Source organism: Staurois parvus, unplaced genomic scaffold (genome assembly GCF_062004578.1).
Source record: "Staurois parvus isolate SC_StPar_1 unplaced genomic scaffold, SC_StPar_1.0 ptg000634l, whole genome shotgun sequence".
NCBI classification, from domain to species: domain Eukaryota; kingdom Metazoa; phylum Chordata; class Amphibia; order Anura; family Ranidae; genus Staurois; species Staurois parvus.
Window position 1 is genome coordinate 10,420,193 of NW_028318430.1, and position 16,782 is coordinate 10,436,974.

A 16,782-nucleotide genomic window follows, 5' to 3' on the forward strand; every position below is an offset into this window, starting at 1 on the left:
CTCCCTGCCCCTCCCCCCCTGCCTTCTCCTCCCCCCCACCTCCCTACCCCCCCCAGGCCTCCTATGCCTTTGGATCATATTCCACTTTTGATCCCTCATTAGGGGTTTGACTCTGCCCATGACCGCTTACCTTCCCCCCCTCCTCCCCAATGTCCCCTTATCTATTGATTCTCTATTTCCTCTTTTAACCAGCTGCCACTTTCCTGACCCACAGATGTCCAGCTCTCCCTCCTCCACTTCCCAACCAGATATCACTTGTCTCTGCAGTCCAAATTTATCACAAAAATCTTCCATATCCTCCGGGAATCTTAAAATAGCTGTAGTTCCATCCCTCCACCCAATTAGGCTTATGTCACGGCCCCATCTGTATTTCACACCTTGTTTTTTCATCTCTTCTAGTAGGGGTTTCAGTGATCTCTTCCTTCTCAGAGTCTCTGCTGTCAAATCTGCAAAAATTTGAATACTTTTCCCTCCATATGTAATATTTGTTCTTCCTTTAATCTTTTTCCATATCTCTTCTCTATCTCCGTAGTTATGGAATTTAACAATTATATCTCTTGGTTTTTCTACCCCTTTTCCTTGCTGATACTTCCCAATCCTGTATACTTTGTCCAATTTAAACATCTCCTCATCCGATTTATCCATTATGAAGTTCAAGATTTTGCCAGATAGCTCTTTTAGATCTTCCCCCTGTGTCAGTTCCGGAACTCCTCTTACTCTGAGATTATTTCTCCTTTCTCTATTTTCTTGTTCTTCCATCCTATAAAGCAATCTCTTTTGTTCTTTTCTATCTTCCATTATCCATTTCTCTAATTTTGGGATGGTCTGGGCTTGGGCTTGAACCTTCTCCTCCATTTCCTCCACCCTAGTTAACAATTGTCCCAGATCTTCCCGGATCATCCCCTTCTCTTGCTTTATTGAGTTTTCCAAACCTTTAAACATCTCCGCCATTTCTTTTTTGTTAGGTATTTGCATATCTCTTTCAAGCTCTCTCAGTTCAATGCCTTCCATTTGACTATTATATACTGGGCCCAGGGAAAGTCTCGGGCTATTATCCAAACTTATTTCCAGTTCACTTTTTTCACTTATTCCCTGAGTTCTTTCTGGCTAACATTTCCTTGTGACACATACTTCTTAATCGTACCAGTTTGGGTGTTCTTAGGCCCGCTCCCTTTGATATTTTTACCTTTCATGTTGTTATTGAAGTTTTTACTCTTATTTCATGAAACTCCTGTTCTCTTACTCCTCCCGATCTTCAGACCTGTCCTAGGAATCCCCTACTTCTTTTATTTTCAGGTTGAGTATTTAAGGCACTGTCTTATTCTAGGCACCTAGGAATCTAGTGCGAGAACTCAATATATATAAAAGTCTAATATACAGATCCAATGTATGTAGAGTGTAAAAAGAGGACCTGCAGGAAAACCCACGGTCATCACTCACCCACTACGTTGGAACCTCACTCCAAAAACAGTCCTCCTCTGTAATTGTATCCTCTTGTATCCTCTTGAAGGGATTCCTAGGGGTCTCACGTAGCTCATGTAGCTTATCTTCCCATCACATGTCCCCTTAAATTGGAGGTGGTATGCAGGTTAATAGTTGAATAGAGAAAAGAGTAATGTGGAAGTTAGGATGTTTAGCCGTATTATGAGAATGGTAATATAAGATTGTAAAGCTGAAATGGTATGGAGATGGTATGGAGATGGTGTGGAGGTAGGGTGGATAGAGGAAACAGGGAGATGGTATGCAGATGTGGAAATTGGGCTATATTGTGGGGGCAGTATGTCCTTTACTCTCAACCCCTTCACCCACTTGCTCAGATGCCGGGCAATCTCTCTCTTACACGGAGCTCCCAGGGCTCCTCCGCGGCTTCCCACGTGTCGGCGCCGCTCCAATGCCTCGACCGACTCACTGGCGTCTCCCTGGCAACCCTGCTCCTCCTCCGAAGCCGCCGCAAGACGCCAGAGGAAACCACGAGGTGTCCTTCTCCCGGCTCTCTCCTGGCTCAGGCTGTCCGACCGTCTCCCTGGCAACCCCACTCCTCCTCTGTAGCCGCCGCAGGGCGTCAGGGGGAAACCCTGAGGCATCCTTCTCCCGGCTCTCTCCCGGCACTCTCCTGGATCCGACCGTCCCCGGGACTCCGTGAACCCTCTCCAGCAGGTGAGTCCCCGCACTCCCTCAATGCAGCTGGTCACTCTGTCGAGGCCTCATGGGGCGGATAAACGAGGGGAGGCTAACGGAGAGTGCTTACTACACACTCTCCCGTGCCGCCATATTGAGGCTCCACCCCTCTACATGCTGCTGTTCTAAGCCTGGTGTGACTGCTGCCATAGATTAGAGGTCCTTTCATTTCTATTTTAAACTGAATGGGTTGTTTTACAAGGTGAGGGTTTACAATCACTTTAAAATCTTGGGAGTCCATCGAGAGACACAGGTCCCACTTTGTTTTCTTGATGGCAGTGTGTATTGTTTCCTTAAAGGATAAGTTCACTTTTTACAAAAAAGTAAATAACAAATGCAGGTAAAAGCATTGGAAAGCAGATTGCTGGTGCAATGAAAGGCTCCTGCAGACTGTCAGGGTAAGCTGTCTGCTCTTACATTGTACAGGCAGGCAGTTTCACACTGACAGGAAGAATCAATGAACTTTCGGAGCGCTCAACAGCTCTGTGGTAGTTCATTGAGGACTACAAGCTGACAGCCACAAAGGATATCGGCACTTGTAGTTTCCCATTCACAGAACTCTGTGAATGAATGACATGGTCATGTGGACGGAGCCCTGCACAGCCGCGCTCTTTTCAAACAGTGACAGCTGGTACAGGGAACTTCTCCCTGTACTGCTGTCACAGGGAGAGAGGGGAGCAGCAAGCGGCAGCTGGAGCAGGAACATGTTACATGTTCCAACCTAAAAACAGGTGGAATATGTCATATGTTCCCCATAGTGAACTTATCCTTTAACAAAACCGAGGCTTGATAGAGCAAGGATTATATAGGAGCTGGTTTACAGTTTTGTGTTTTCCAGTGTCCCAACCTCCTGTAGGTGGCAGTATAGCCCCGACTGTTTCTGAATTCCTGTGTCCCTCAGTGGGCAAGTTAGAAAAATATTTTATGGCAAGTACAAAAAATTGTATTTTTATGCCTAAAACCATTGAATTTCTGTATCCTTTTTTCTCTTTAGGGTATTGTGCAGCAGTTTTTAGTTTTACTGACTACAAACACAGATGAAAGCCTTCGGTTTCTGAGCTTTAGGTTGGACTTCAATGAACATTATAAAGCTAGAGAGCCAAGGCTTCGTGTGTCATTGGGTACCAGAGGAAGACGCAGCTTACATTCCTGAGGACACTGGAATTACTTGGAGAAGTAGAAGTAACTCTATCCAGGAACACCTATGTTTTACTTTGGTTCTTGCTGTTTCATCGGAATAATCCATCATGCATCACATTTCTGTAAATGAGCCTTACCACTGACTCTTTTGATTTTCTTTATTATCCACAGGTGTGTGTGTGTGTATGTATATATGTACATATATATATACATACACACAGATGTATATACAGCTATATACACATACACAGTATATCTCATACATGGATGGCAAATGTCCAGGGGGTGTATTTATAAAGCAGTGAATGTTCCTTTCCCCAAACATCTACTGCATGTGCCTCAATAACATGGATTTAAAACCGGTGCACCAGGAACATAGACCTGTAGTTAATGTTTGGTGAATGTCACATTTCTAAATATACGAGAGAGAAATCTGTAGTCACTTTTCCAGTAAAGCACTTACAATTTAATTTTTTCATGATTTACAAGATATCATAATGTAGGTTATTTCTAAGTGATATCCATTTTTTTCTAAATTTAAGCAATTCAACCAAATGTGATGTGCTTTGCTTGTATTTATCCAGGCTGTCCTTAGAATTTCAGTGTGTATACAGCAGAGCTGCAGAAAATAAAAGCTTCTTTTTGAGTGCAACTGTTTACACTGTAAATTATAACATTGTATATTTTTATGATGAAATGTATTTGTCTTCTACTTTTGTGTTATGTTGAAGAATTATTTTTATTGTTCTTTTTGGTGGCAGAGCAGAAAAATAATATATCACAATGTAGATTCTGGTCTTGTTTTTAATGGTTTAAGTAATATTTAGAAAGCTCAGAAATATTTGGCCACATCACCCCATAAAGTATTCAGTAGATTTAAATTTTGAAACTTAAGCTGACTTATTTCTCGACATGAGACCATGTGCTCTAAACCTAATAAGGGAATATTGTATTTTTAAGTGCAAGTTTAGTATTGGAATAAGAAAAGTAAACTTGTCAGGATAGAAATATGTCCACTGCTGTTGCTGGCTTGTTTACAGAGTTGTATGCTCCATGGCTGTGTCATTATTCTTGCAACACTACTTGATGCTACTGACCTAGAATAAGCATGAGCATATCAGGTGTTGGAACCCTGAAACATGTTTGTCTGGTGATAGTGACTCACAAAGTAATGAGACTGACATCCTTAAAGGCAAATTATTTAAAAAAGAATAATCACACATCTTTTTGCAGGTAAGAAAATGTGCATTTATATTTTTTACTCTACAGCCTGTAATCCTCAGCAGATCACAGGTTCAAAACCAGGATCCTGCAGACACTCCGTATCGATAGACAATTACTGAATTTCAGGCAGAATCAATTAACTATGAGAGCGCACTGTTTTTGAATTGTGACAGCGGGTGTGGGGAGAGGACGCAGGAGCTGAAAACCTAAATACAGGTGTATTATGTTCCAAAGGTGAACTAATCCTTTAAAGCAATGGAAGATGCTGTATTTCTAGGCTGGCAGGTTGTCTTTAAGTGTTAAATAATGGCTGGGTTCAGGTTTAGGATGTATTTCAAAGCAAACTGTATTCATTATAAACTTTCTATCTGGTTGATATCACTAAGTTGTAGGCTCATCAAAGTGACTGTAGCAGATGCGATTTTCTTTCCTGCAACCATGGGTCAGTGTTGATGAGGGTATCCCTCCTGGAAAGCTATTGTAAGTCATAAAATCAATATATCAACCTAGCTGGTTTGGGACCGTGCCCCAGGTAGGGCGACAGTATACAGTGTTAACCATTCTATCTGTCTCATATCCTGCTGTTGTTTTTAATTTATATTCCACATACATATATAGCTAGGCACCCGCAGTCTGTGAAAGAACACCTTGTTTGTGCAGCTTCAGTTACCAATCTACTCTTCTGCAGCAGCAATAGCAGGGGTTGCTATAGTAAGGCTACACTAGTCAGTACATTTAACGTGTCAAGCAACATTCTTCAAATGTGCCCCCATATTTTTACTGAGATGACTAAATGGTAACTGAATGCTGTCTGGCTATGATTCATGTGGGGGCCCTGAAACAATTAACTGCCTATACAATCTAGGAATGCCAATTTAAATATATACCTCATTATGTATTCAGCCCTTTTCAGAAAAGCAGCCCGTTTGCTCAAACTGGTTATTTCAACAGTGACTCGCTACTCCTGCCCACTTCTATTGTATTTATATATATTTAAGGATGGAACACAAAATACACAAGACATTTCATCTGTGCATAGCTTGATGGCCTATATTGACACACCAGGGATTTTATCATTTCATATGTGAGTGGACACCAGTTCATATGCTGTACAGTCTGCACAGATGTGATATGTTTGTTGTACTGGCCACCTTTACCACAGAGATTAAAGCCCTGTCAGGATAGGATGTGATGAGAAATCTGTCCCAACAGGTACATGAACAAAAAACAAACACATTTTTATTAGAGTGGGGAAGGAGGCTTTTTTAATTCTGTTCCTGCATTTGTTTCCTGGTGACTACCACAACTTGTATTTCTTCCATAGGTGTTACAGGAACAGGAAAATCTCCCTAATGAGTTTACAGTCACAAGCAAAATTGATGTCAGGTTCTTAGATCTTTCCCACGCTATCCATTAAAAAAAAAAAAATAAATGGCTTTAGCTGGGCTCAGATGTGTACTGTTAGGCCCATTCCACTTGGGTGGACTTTGCCAGCGGATCCGCCTTCTCAACGGGGGATCTGTCCGCTGATCTCCGCTGAGCAAATGGATGACAGGTCCATGTTAATTCCTCTTATACACAGCGGACACCGCCTGTTTTCCTCTATGGGCAGTCAGATGTAAACAGACCGACTTTCCGTTTACATCTGACTATCATCTGATCCTCTAGATCAGGGGTGGGCAACTGTGGCCCTCCAGCTGTTGTAGAACTACAAGTCCCATGAGGCATTGCAAAACTGACAGTTACAAGCATGACTCCCAAAGGCAAAGGCATGATGGGACTTGTAGTTCACCAACAGCTGGAAGGCCACAGTTGCCCACCCCTGCTCTAGATGGATGGTAACGGATCCCCATCCGTCTGTTTTTAGCGGATCGGATGCAGGCAGGTGTAAACGTACACATGTCCGTATTATATCTGCTCCATAGAGGGCAATGGATGGTCCGATCTGTCAGCCCTAAGGGGCCTTATGCATATGGAATTATATATAATTGCTATGGCCTTTAGCACATATCCTTGTGGAAACACTGTTAAAATGGCTACATGCATGGGCCCTAAAAAGGCTAAGTTCACCTTTTTGAGAAAATGGCATATGCAGTTAAGGATTCTCAACAGATATTAAAAAAACTAAGTGAACTATTAAAAAATTCATTTTTCTATTGTACCTGTAGGCCATTTGGACCCTCCTGGAAGCCTGGCTGAGAAGCTGCCAGCTGGCAGTTCCCAAATAAATAATTCCCAATGTTTTATTTCTGATCCTAGTACAATATTAAAGTGATGTACTTGTTCAGTTGGTATCTGCCTGCCGAAAGATAGTCCCCACTGGCTGCAAGTTGCTTCTTTTTGTCAAGCAAAGCTTTGCTATGAAATATTTTGGATTTCACTACTGACTTTGGAAAATAATTGCTCAGCTGTTAGTGCTGATCAGTGAACAGCTTCAATATCAATACACGTTAAAAAGAATAGGTTCACCTTTAGACATGTTACATGTTATACCGTACTTAAGGTATATCATGTTCAAGCAGGCCCCCTTAGCCCCCCCCCCCCCCCCATTTGACAGCAGGTGGGAGTCCCTCTCCCCCGCAGGCACTGTCACATTTCATTTTGCATTGCTGTGCCGGGCTCTGCTTGCATAGATGCATCATTCATTCACAGGGATCTGCAAATGAATGAACTAGACAGATTTGTAGTTTCAATGGACTGCAAGTATGCTTGTAGTCCATTGATACATCCTACAGCTCTGAAACTGACAACTTGTACAGAGCTGTAGGAAGAGTCTGCAGGACCCTGACTTTGCATCCATGATCCACTGATCTGCATGCTTCTGTGAGAAAAAAAAATATAAATGTACATTGCCTGCAAAAATATTAATTAATTTTTTTTTTTTTTGTTCATGAACTTTGTCTTTAAAGTGTATGTAATGCATATGTTGTGGAAAGGTTAGAATGTCTGTCAGGTTTTTATGGCTGTCCATGTCCCATCTGGAGAGAGTCACCCTCACTAGTAGCCATTGTCTCCAGTACAGGAAGTAAAGGGAATTCTCCCTAGTGGGACACAGATAGCAAGAATAAACCTTACCGGGGTTACAATCTCCCCTTACCTTATCCAAAATGGGAAGAAAAAAAAAAGTTTTGCCTTTAATTTGCATTAAGGCAACTTATCAGTTTTGCATGGTCTTCCAATGCACAAGCACAGACATGCAGCATTTTCACAAATGCAGTGCACCACAATGAACAGTAGCACATTATAGCGCATTGGAGCTGTATTGCCTTGGGCATGTTAGTGTGTTAGCCTGTGCTGCCCTGCTAATTTGAAGCTAAAGGTTTTGGCATTATACTGTTGATTAAATTAGATCATGAGTTCCAACATCACTGGCAGCTAACAGTGGCTCAAAGTATTGAGGCCAGAGTCACCCAGGCAACTATACAAACAAATAGCAACTGCCCCAACCTATAACTAGCCTTTACAGCAAGGAGCACATGGAAGGAGCAACACATGTCAAAAACACACATTCCCAGCTCACTTACTAGCCAGCCTGCAACAAAACCAAATTTACTCTGTCCAAAAGTTCATGTTAAAAACAAGGGTTTAGTTTGCACACATTTACAAATTTGTGTAAGCTGCAGCAGCCATGTCAGGGCACCCCAGTGTATTGCAGTCCTAACTCTAAACATTAGAGTCTCTCAAGTTGGAGCATATATAGTAATGGATAGATTAAGGGCAAGTGTGCCAGAAGGGAGCCCACTCCTTAAAGGTACAAGAATGCATGGGACACCCAGCAAGAACACAATGGCAGCTGAAGGTATCCAGTACCCTTGCTGGGTGCCCTGTGCGTCCCTATACCTTTAAGGAGAGGTGGGCTCCTTCCAGGCACACCTGCCCTTAATCTATCCATTACTATATGTGCTCCAACTTGGGAGACTATCCAAATTATGGAGTTTGGACTGCAGTACACTGGGGTAACTTGATGTGTCCACTGCAGCTTACACATATCTTTACAGATGTGTGCAAATTAAACGCCTTGTTTCTAAAATGAACTGTTCGACAGGGTCAGTTCAGTTTTGTTGCACGCTGGCTGATAAGTGAGCTGGGAATTTTTTTTTCTTTTGTCACCCAGGCAAATAGCAATTTCAGAAGAATATCAGCAATGACAGCCTATCTGTTGCTGTCAGCACAAGTCCTACATAGCCTGATGATTGTAAGTAATGCACAAATTGAGTGGATGTGCACATTTGCCTCCTTACTCTGTTACTAATGTAGAAGTAAATAAGCCTGTTTGCTTTGTGTTTTTTTTTATTGTAAATATTTATATGTTGCTGTTTAGCTACAGTATATCTGTCTTTGTATGATATATATATATATATCTCACATCACAACATCACTAAAACTTTGCTAAAAAAAATAAAAGCATAAAAATGAAAAACAAACAAACTGTGAGAGTGTTCATACAGACCCTTTTTGCTTTGAAATGTTTTCCATATGGGAGTAGTTAATGTAATAAGCATAATATTATTGGCTTTTCTTTAAATGAAGACACCTGACTTGATTAAGAATACTACATTTCACCTAGTAGCATTTTTAATGCTTAAAAACCAATAATGCTTACTTATCAAACCGTAATATTGTGTATCCAGGGTGATTCTATGGCAGTTTTCTTTAAGGGCACTAGAGTACTTCACACACAGTGCAACTTCATAGGAAGTATGTATGCTTCTCCATGCATTTGTGCCAGGTTATCCACAATTCTAAACATGAGGGCTGTAAATAGTCTGATGGCAGTACTTGCCACTTTACAATGGAAGTGCACAATGAAAAGGTTCCACAAAACCAATGTTGAAATACTTGTTACCAGTGCACAAAGCAAGGCCCATAAAGACATGGATGAGCGAGTTTGGGGTGGAGGACCTTGACTGGCCTGCACAAACTCGCTCGTCTATGTCTTTATGGACCTTGCTTTGTGCACTGGTGAGCAGTCATGTTGTAACAGGAAGGGGCCATCCCTAAACTGTTCCCACACAGTTGGGAGCATGAATTATTCAAAATGTCTTGGAATGCTGACAACTTAAGAGTTCCCTTCACTGAAACTAAGGGGCCAAGCCCACCCCCTGAACAACAACCCCACACCATAATCCCCCCTTCACCAAACTTTACACTTGGCATAATGTAGTCAGGCAAGTACCGTTCTCCTGGCAACTGCCAAACCCAGACACGTCCATTGGATTGCCAGTCATAGAAGCGCGATTTGTCACTCCAGAGTCGTGCTCTATAGTCCACCACTCTGTCATTTTATGTGGCCTACCACTTGGTGGCTGGGTTGCTGTTGTTCACAGTTGCATCCAGTTTGTTACAATACCACTAACAGTTGACCGTGGAATATTTAGTATCAAGGAAATTTCACGATTGGACTTATTGCACAGGTGGCAACCTATCACGGTACTACGCTGGAATTCACTGAGCTCCTGAGAGCGACCCATTCTTTCACAAATGTTTGTAGAAGCAGTCTGCATGCCTAGGTGCTTGATTGTATACACCTGTGGCCATGGAGGTTATTGGAACACCTGAATCCAATGATTTGAGGGGTGTCCCAATAGTTTTGGCAATATTGTGTGTGTATGTGTATGAATGTTTGTGTGTGTATACAGTTGTGTTCAAAATAATAGCAGTGTGTTGAAAAAAGCGAATAAAGCTCAAAGTCCTAATAGCTTTTATTTCCATACACACAAATGCATTGGGAACACTACACATTCTATTCCAAATCAAAATATGAAGGAAAATATATCAAATTTGTGTTGTTCCTCTAAAAAAATTGAAGAAAAGTGAATATTAGACTGTTCAAAAAAATAGCAGTGTTTGTATTCTTCTTTACAAACTCAAACATTCACTAAACTGAAAAATGTTTGAAGATTTTGCTTTCCTTTGAATCACTTAATATTTAGTTGTATAAGCACTGTTTCTGAGAACTGCTGTACATCTGTGTTGCATGGAGTCAACCAACTTCTGGCACCTGTGAACAGGTATTCCAGCCCAGGATGATTGGACTACATTCCACAGTTCTTCTCTATTTCTTGGTTTTGCCTCAGAAACTGCATTTTTGATGTCACCTCACAAGTTTTCTATTGGATTAAGATCCGGGGATTGGGCTTGCCACTCCATAACATCAATCTTGTTGGTCTGGAACCAAGATGTTGCACGTTTACTGGTGTGTTTGGGGTCGTTGTCTTGTTGGAACACCCATTTCAAGGGCATTTCCTCTTCAGCATTAGGCAGCATGACCTCTTCAAGTATTCTGATGTATATAAACTGATCCATGATCCCTGGTATGCGATAAATAGGCCCAGCACCGTAGTATGAGAAACATCCCCATATCAAGATGCTTGCGCAACCATGCTTCACTGTCTTCACAGTGTACTGTGGCTTGAATTCAGTGTTGGGGGTCGTCTGACAAACTGTCTCTGGCTACTAGACCCAAAAAGAACAAGCTTACTTTCATCAGTCCACAAAATGTTGCACCATTTCTCTTTAGGCCAGTCAATGTGCTCATTGGCAAATTGTAACCTCTTCAGCACGTCTTTTTTTCAACAGTGGGACTTTGCAGGGGCTTCTTGCAGATAGCTTGGCTTCACATAGGCGTCTTCTAATTGTAACAGTACTCACAGGTAACTTTAGACCTTCTTTGCTCCTACTGGAGCTGATTGTTGGCTGAGTCCTTGCCATTTTGGCTATTCTTCTATCCATTCGAATGGTAGTTTTTTGCTTTCTTCCACGTCTTTCAGGTTTTGGTTGCCATTTTAAACCATTTGCGATCATTTTACCTGAGCAACCTATCATTTTCAGCACTTCTCACATATGTTTTCCCCTCTCCAATCAACTTTTTAATCAAGGTACACTGTTCTTCTCAACAATGTCTAGAATGGCCCATTGTTCTCAGAATTTCAGAGAGAAATGCGCTGTAGCAAGCATGTACAACATTTGCTGCCTTCCTTCCTTAAATAAGGGCAATAATTGCCACCTGTTTTTCAAAGAATGAATGATCTCACTAATAGAACTCCACACTGCTATTATTTTGAACATGCCCCTTTCAATTAGTGATTCAATTACACAGAATCAGCAGCATGCATGTCATGACTGTTGGGTCTGTTGGATTTATATTACTCTACTACACCTGCTAGTAAATTATTTGCCATGTAGAAATATAATTTCTACCAAAAACAGTGATTGATCAGGTTAGTGATGTCTGACTGCTATTATTTTGAACACAGCTGTATGTATGTGTATGTGTGTGTGTGTGTGTATATATATATATATATATATATATACAGTTGCAAGAAAAAGTATGTGAACCCCTTGGGATTACGTGTTTTGCATGAATTGGGCATAAAATGTGCTCTGAACGTCATCTAAGTCACAACAATAGAAGAACACAGTCTGCTGAACATAATACTACACAAACATTAGATGTTGCCATGGTTTATTTGCACATAACATGTAAACATTCACAGTGCAGGGAGGAAAAAGTATGTGAGGCCCTAGCTTAATGACTTCTCCCAGAGCTAATTGGAGCCAGGAGTGAGCCAACCTTGACTCCAATCAGTGTGATGATATTGCATGTGTTGCTGACAGCTGTCCTGCCCTTAAAAAACACACACCTGTTTTGGGTTTACTGGTTTCAAGAAGCACTGTCTGATGTGTACCATGCCTCGCAGAAAAGAACTCTCAGAAGACCTACGATCAAGAATTGTTGACTTGCATGAAGCTGGAAAGGGTTACAAAAGTATCTCCAAAAGCCTTGATGTTCATGTGTCCACGGTAAGACAGACTGTCTACAAATGGAGAAAGTTTAGCACTGTTGCTACTCTCCCTAGGTGTGGTCGTCCTGTAAAAATGACTGCAAGAGCACAGCGCAGAATGCTGCATGAGGAAAAGAAGAATCCCAGAGTGTCAGCTAAAGACCTACAGAAATCTCTGGCACATGCTAACATTTTTGTTGACACATCTACAATAAGGAAAACATTAAACAAGAATGGGGTACATGGGAGGACACCACGGAGGAAGCCATTGCTGTCCAAAAAGAATATTGCAGCACGTTTGAAGTTCGCAAAAGAGCACCTGGATGTTCCACAGCACTACTGGCAAAACATACTGTGGACAGATGAAACCAAGATTGAGTTGTTTGGGAAGAACACACAACACTGTGTGGAGAAAAAAAGGCACAGCACACCAACATCAAAACCTCATCCCCACTGTAAAACATGGCGGAGGGAGCATCATGGTTTGGGGCTTCTTTGCTGCCTCAGGGCCTGGACGGATTGTTGTCATTGATGGGAAACTTAATTCCAGAGTTTATCAAGACATTTTGCAGGAAAACGTACAACCATCTGTCCGCCAACTGAAGCTCTGCAGAGGATGGGTGATGCAACAGGACAATGACCCAAAGCATACAAGTAATTCAACAAAACAATGGCTGCAACAGCACAGAATACGCCTTCTGGAGTGGCCCAGTCAGAGTCCTGACCTCAACCCGATTGAAATGCTGTGGCATGACCTTAAGAGAGCGATTCACACCAGACATCCCAAGAATATTGCTACACTGAAACAGTTTTGTGAAGAGGAGTGGTCCAAAATGACTCCAGATCGTTGTGCAGGTCTGATCTGCAACTACAGGAAACGTTTGGTTGTGGTTATTGCTGCCAAAGGAGGGTCAACCAGTTATTAAGTCCAAAGGTTCACATACTTTTTCCTCCCTGCACTGTGAATGTTTACATGTTATGTGCAATTAAACCATGGCAACATCTAACGTTTGTGTAGTATTATGTTCATCAGACTGTGTTCTTCTATTGTTGTGACTTAGATGATGTTCAGAGCACATTTTATGCCCAATTCATGCAAAACTCCACGTAATCCCAAGGGGTTCACATACTTTTTCTTGCAACTGTATATATATAAAAATATTACATACACACTTGTGCTCAAAAGTTTGCATACCCTGGCATGAAATTTTGATATTGAAAACATGACTGATCATGCCAAAAAACTTTTAAGGATAGTGATCATGTGAAGCCATAGTTGTTTGGCTCCTTGTTTAATCATAAAGATAACAGACATCACCCAAATTTTCCTGATCAAAGTTTACATACCTTGGAATGTTTGGCCTTGATACAGACAAACAAGGTGACACACACAGGTTAAATGGCAATTTCACACATGTGACTCTTTAAATTGCAATTAGTGTCTTTTGTATAAATAGTCAATGAGTTTGTTAGCTCTGACACGGTTGTACTGAGCAGGATAGATCCTGATCCATAGGAAGCAGAAAAGAACTGTCAAAAGATCTGCATAACAAACTAATAGAGCTTTATAAAGATGGAATAGGCTATAAAAAGGCATCCAAAGTCATAAATATGCCAGTCAGCACTGTTCATTCAGAAGTGAAAAATTCAGGGATCTCTTGATACCAAGCCAAGGTCAGGTAGACCAAGAAAGATTGCAGCCAGAAGAATTTTTGGGATACAAAGAAAAACCCACGGGTAACCTCAGGAGAAATACAATCTGCTCTAGAAAAAGACAGCGTGGATGTTGCAAGTAGGACAATACAACAATACTTGAAGAAAAGTGAGCTGCATGGTTTAGTTGCCAGAAAGAAGCCTTTACTGCATCATTGCCATTACATTGATATCTTGTGAAATTTGATGGCAAGATGAATGCAGCAGGTTATCAGAAAATGCTAGCAGACAATTTGCATTCTTTTGCGTTCTTAATATTACTGAGCTATGCTGGGGAGATCTTGGTTCATGCAAGATGTCCAAAGACTTTGCGTGACCTGTAGGCATTTTTGCCAAGACGTGCAGCTATACTACCTGCAAGAATTCAGGGCCTCATAGACAACTATTACAAAAGACTGCACACTATCATTGCTGCTAAAGGGGGCAATATACAGTATTAAGAACCAAGGGTATGCTGACTTTTGAACAGGATTCATTTCATTGTTTACTTCTTGCCATGTTTTGTTTTATGATTGTACCATTCTGATATGACCTACAGTTGAATATGAATTCCATAAGATATAAAAGAGATGTGTTTTGCGTGCTCACTCATGTTTTCTTTAAAGTGGTACATTCTGTATACAATTCTTCAAGGGTATGCAAACTTTTGAGCGCAAATTTTATATATATAAATAATCATTAGTAGAACACCTTCATTATAAACAATGCAGTTTGCTTATTGATGAAGCATAATAGTTGCCAGAAGTGAACAGCCATTTTGGGACTGTAAAAGTTCCCTTTATCAAGGCAAAATAATGCATTGTAATAAAGAGATGAAAACCCTCAGCATTTCTTTGTGAGTAGTGGAAAAAAATAAACAAGGCCCTAGGGCCTTGATGTATGCTGCTCAAAAAAATTAAAGGAACACTTTAAAAAAAAAACACATCAGATCTCAATGGGGAAAAATATCATGCTGGATATCTATATGGATATATGGACTGGGTAATGTGTTAGGAATGTAAGGATGCCCCATTGTTTCATGGAAATGAAAATGATCAACATACAGGGGACTGAATTCAAAGACACCCCGAAAATCAAAGTGAAAAAATTATGCAGCAGGCTAGTCCATTTTGCTGAAATGTCATTGCAGCAACTCAAAATGGTACTCCGTAGCAAGATTTAAAAAATTTGATGAATGAAAAAAAAAAGAGATGAAAAGTTCTCATCTCAGGAGAGCATGGGGGCCAATCAATGGTATCAATTCCTTCATCCTCAAGGAACTGCCCGCTTACTCTCGTCACATGAGGTCGGGAATTGTCGTGCACCAGGAGGAACCCAGGACCCACTGCACCAGCATAGTCTGACAATGGGTTCAAGGATTTACTCCCGATACCTAATGGCAGTCAGGGTGCCATTGTCTAGCCTGTAGAGGTCTGTGCATCCCTCCATGGATATGCCTCCTCAGACCTTCACTGACCCACCGCCAAAATGGACATGCTGAACAATGTTACAGGCAGCATAACATTCTCCATGGCTTCTCCAGACCCTTTCACGTCTGTCACATGCTCAGGGTGAACCTGCTCCCATCTATGAAAAGCACAAGGTGCCAATTGCGGACCTGCCAATTCTGGTGTTCACCTGCAAATGCCAAACGACCTTTATGGTGTCGGGCAGTTAGCATAGGGCCCACTAGAGGATGTCGGGCCCTCAGGCCACCCTCATGAAGTCTGTTTCGGATTGTTTGGTCAGAGACATTCACACCAGTGGCCTGTTGGAGATCATTTTGTAGGGCTCTGGCAGTGCCCATCCTGTTCCTCCTTTTGTAGGGCTCTGGCAGTGCCCATCCTGTTCCTCCTTGCACAAAGGAGCAGATACCGGTCCTGCTGATGAGTAAAGGACCTTCTACAGCCCTGTTCAGCTCTCCTAGTGTTAGGAATGGACTGGCCAGCAATGGTGGGACTCACCTGCCTTTTGATCTGCAGTACCAGGGCTGGCCAGCGGGTGCTCCCAGCAATCAGAGACTCAACCTTTCAGCCAGCTAACACCTGGAACTGATGATGCTGGGGTATTTAAGGGATGGCCAGACCCACAGACTCTGCCTTGGTGTTGTGTTTGTCCTGGGCCCTGTATCTGTCCTGCATCCTGTTTCTGTCCCTCTGCCTGACCCTCTGTACTACGCTGCTTGTTACCTGTTTTGATCTCTGGCTTGTGACCCTGACCATCCCTCTGCCTGACCCTCTGTACTACGCTGCTTGCTACCTGCTGAACCTGGCCTGTGACCCCGACCATTCTCTGCTTGCTCCCCCTGTACCTACCTGCCCAATTGATATTGGCCCGGCCTGCCTGACGACGCTTGCTTGTATGTACTGTTATCTGTGGGTGGTTTGGTTTGGTTTGTTTGCACTGTATTATGTTTAGTATTGCACTGCGTTTATGTTTGTATGGTTAGTGTTAATAAATTGTATTGTTTATCACATATCTGAAGTCTGCGTTTCCCTGTATCAGTCACACACCTCTGGTCACACCTGGGAGCCCTGACATTACACCAAGGCCAATCCTGACCAGAAGTGGCTGCACAGGGAAGCCATCTTGGCTTGTTGATGGGAAGGATGGATCTTGATGAGGTTGAATATTTATATCTGCTAGTGTTTGATGACAGGGAGTATGCTTATCAAACTCTGAAGGAGTATACCCGGGATGAACTGCTAGAATGTATACGGCTCGCTCATGTTCTAGTAGATCAGGGCACAGAGTTCTCTGAGGT

The 16,782-nt window shown here is 41.9% G+C and overlaps 1 protein-coding gene across 3 annotated transcripts in view; it reads left to right on the plus strand.

Annotated features, from left to right (window-relative positions):
• Positions 1 to 3,970, plus strand: part of TUBGCP3 (tubulin gamma complex component 3) — a 156,827-nt gene extending 152,857 nt beyond the window's left edge. For all 3 annotated transcript variants that reach the window (XM_089693569.1, XM_089693570.1, XM_089693571.1), the window contains one exon: positions 3,173 to 3,970. In XM_089693569.1, the coding sequence (XP_089549695.1) occupies positions 3,173 to 3,331 (159 nt within the window). In that variant the 3' untranslated portion in view covers positions 3,332 to 3,970. The remainder of the gene's footprint in view (positions 1 to 3,172) is intronic.
• Positions 3,971 to 16,782: the final 12,812 nt, after the last annotated feature.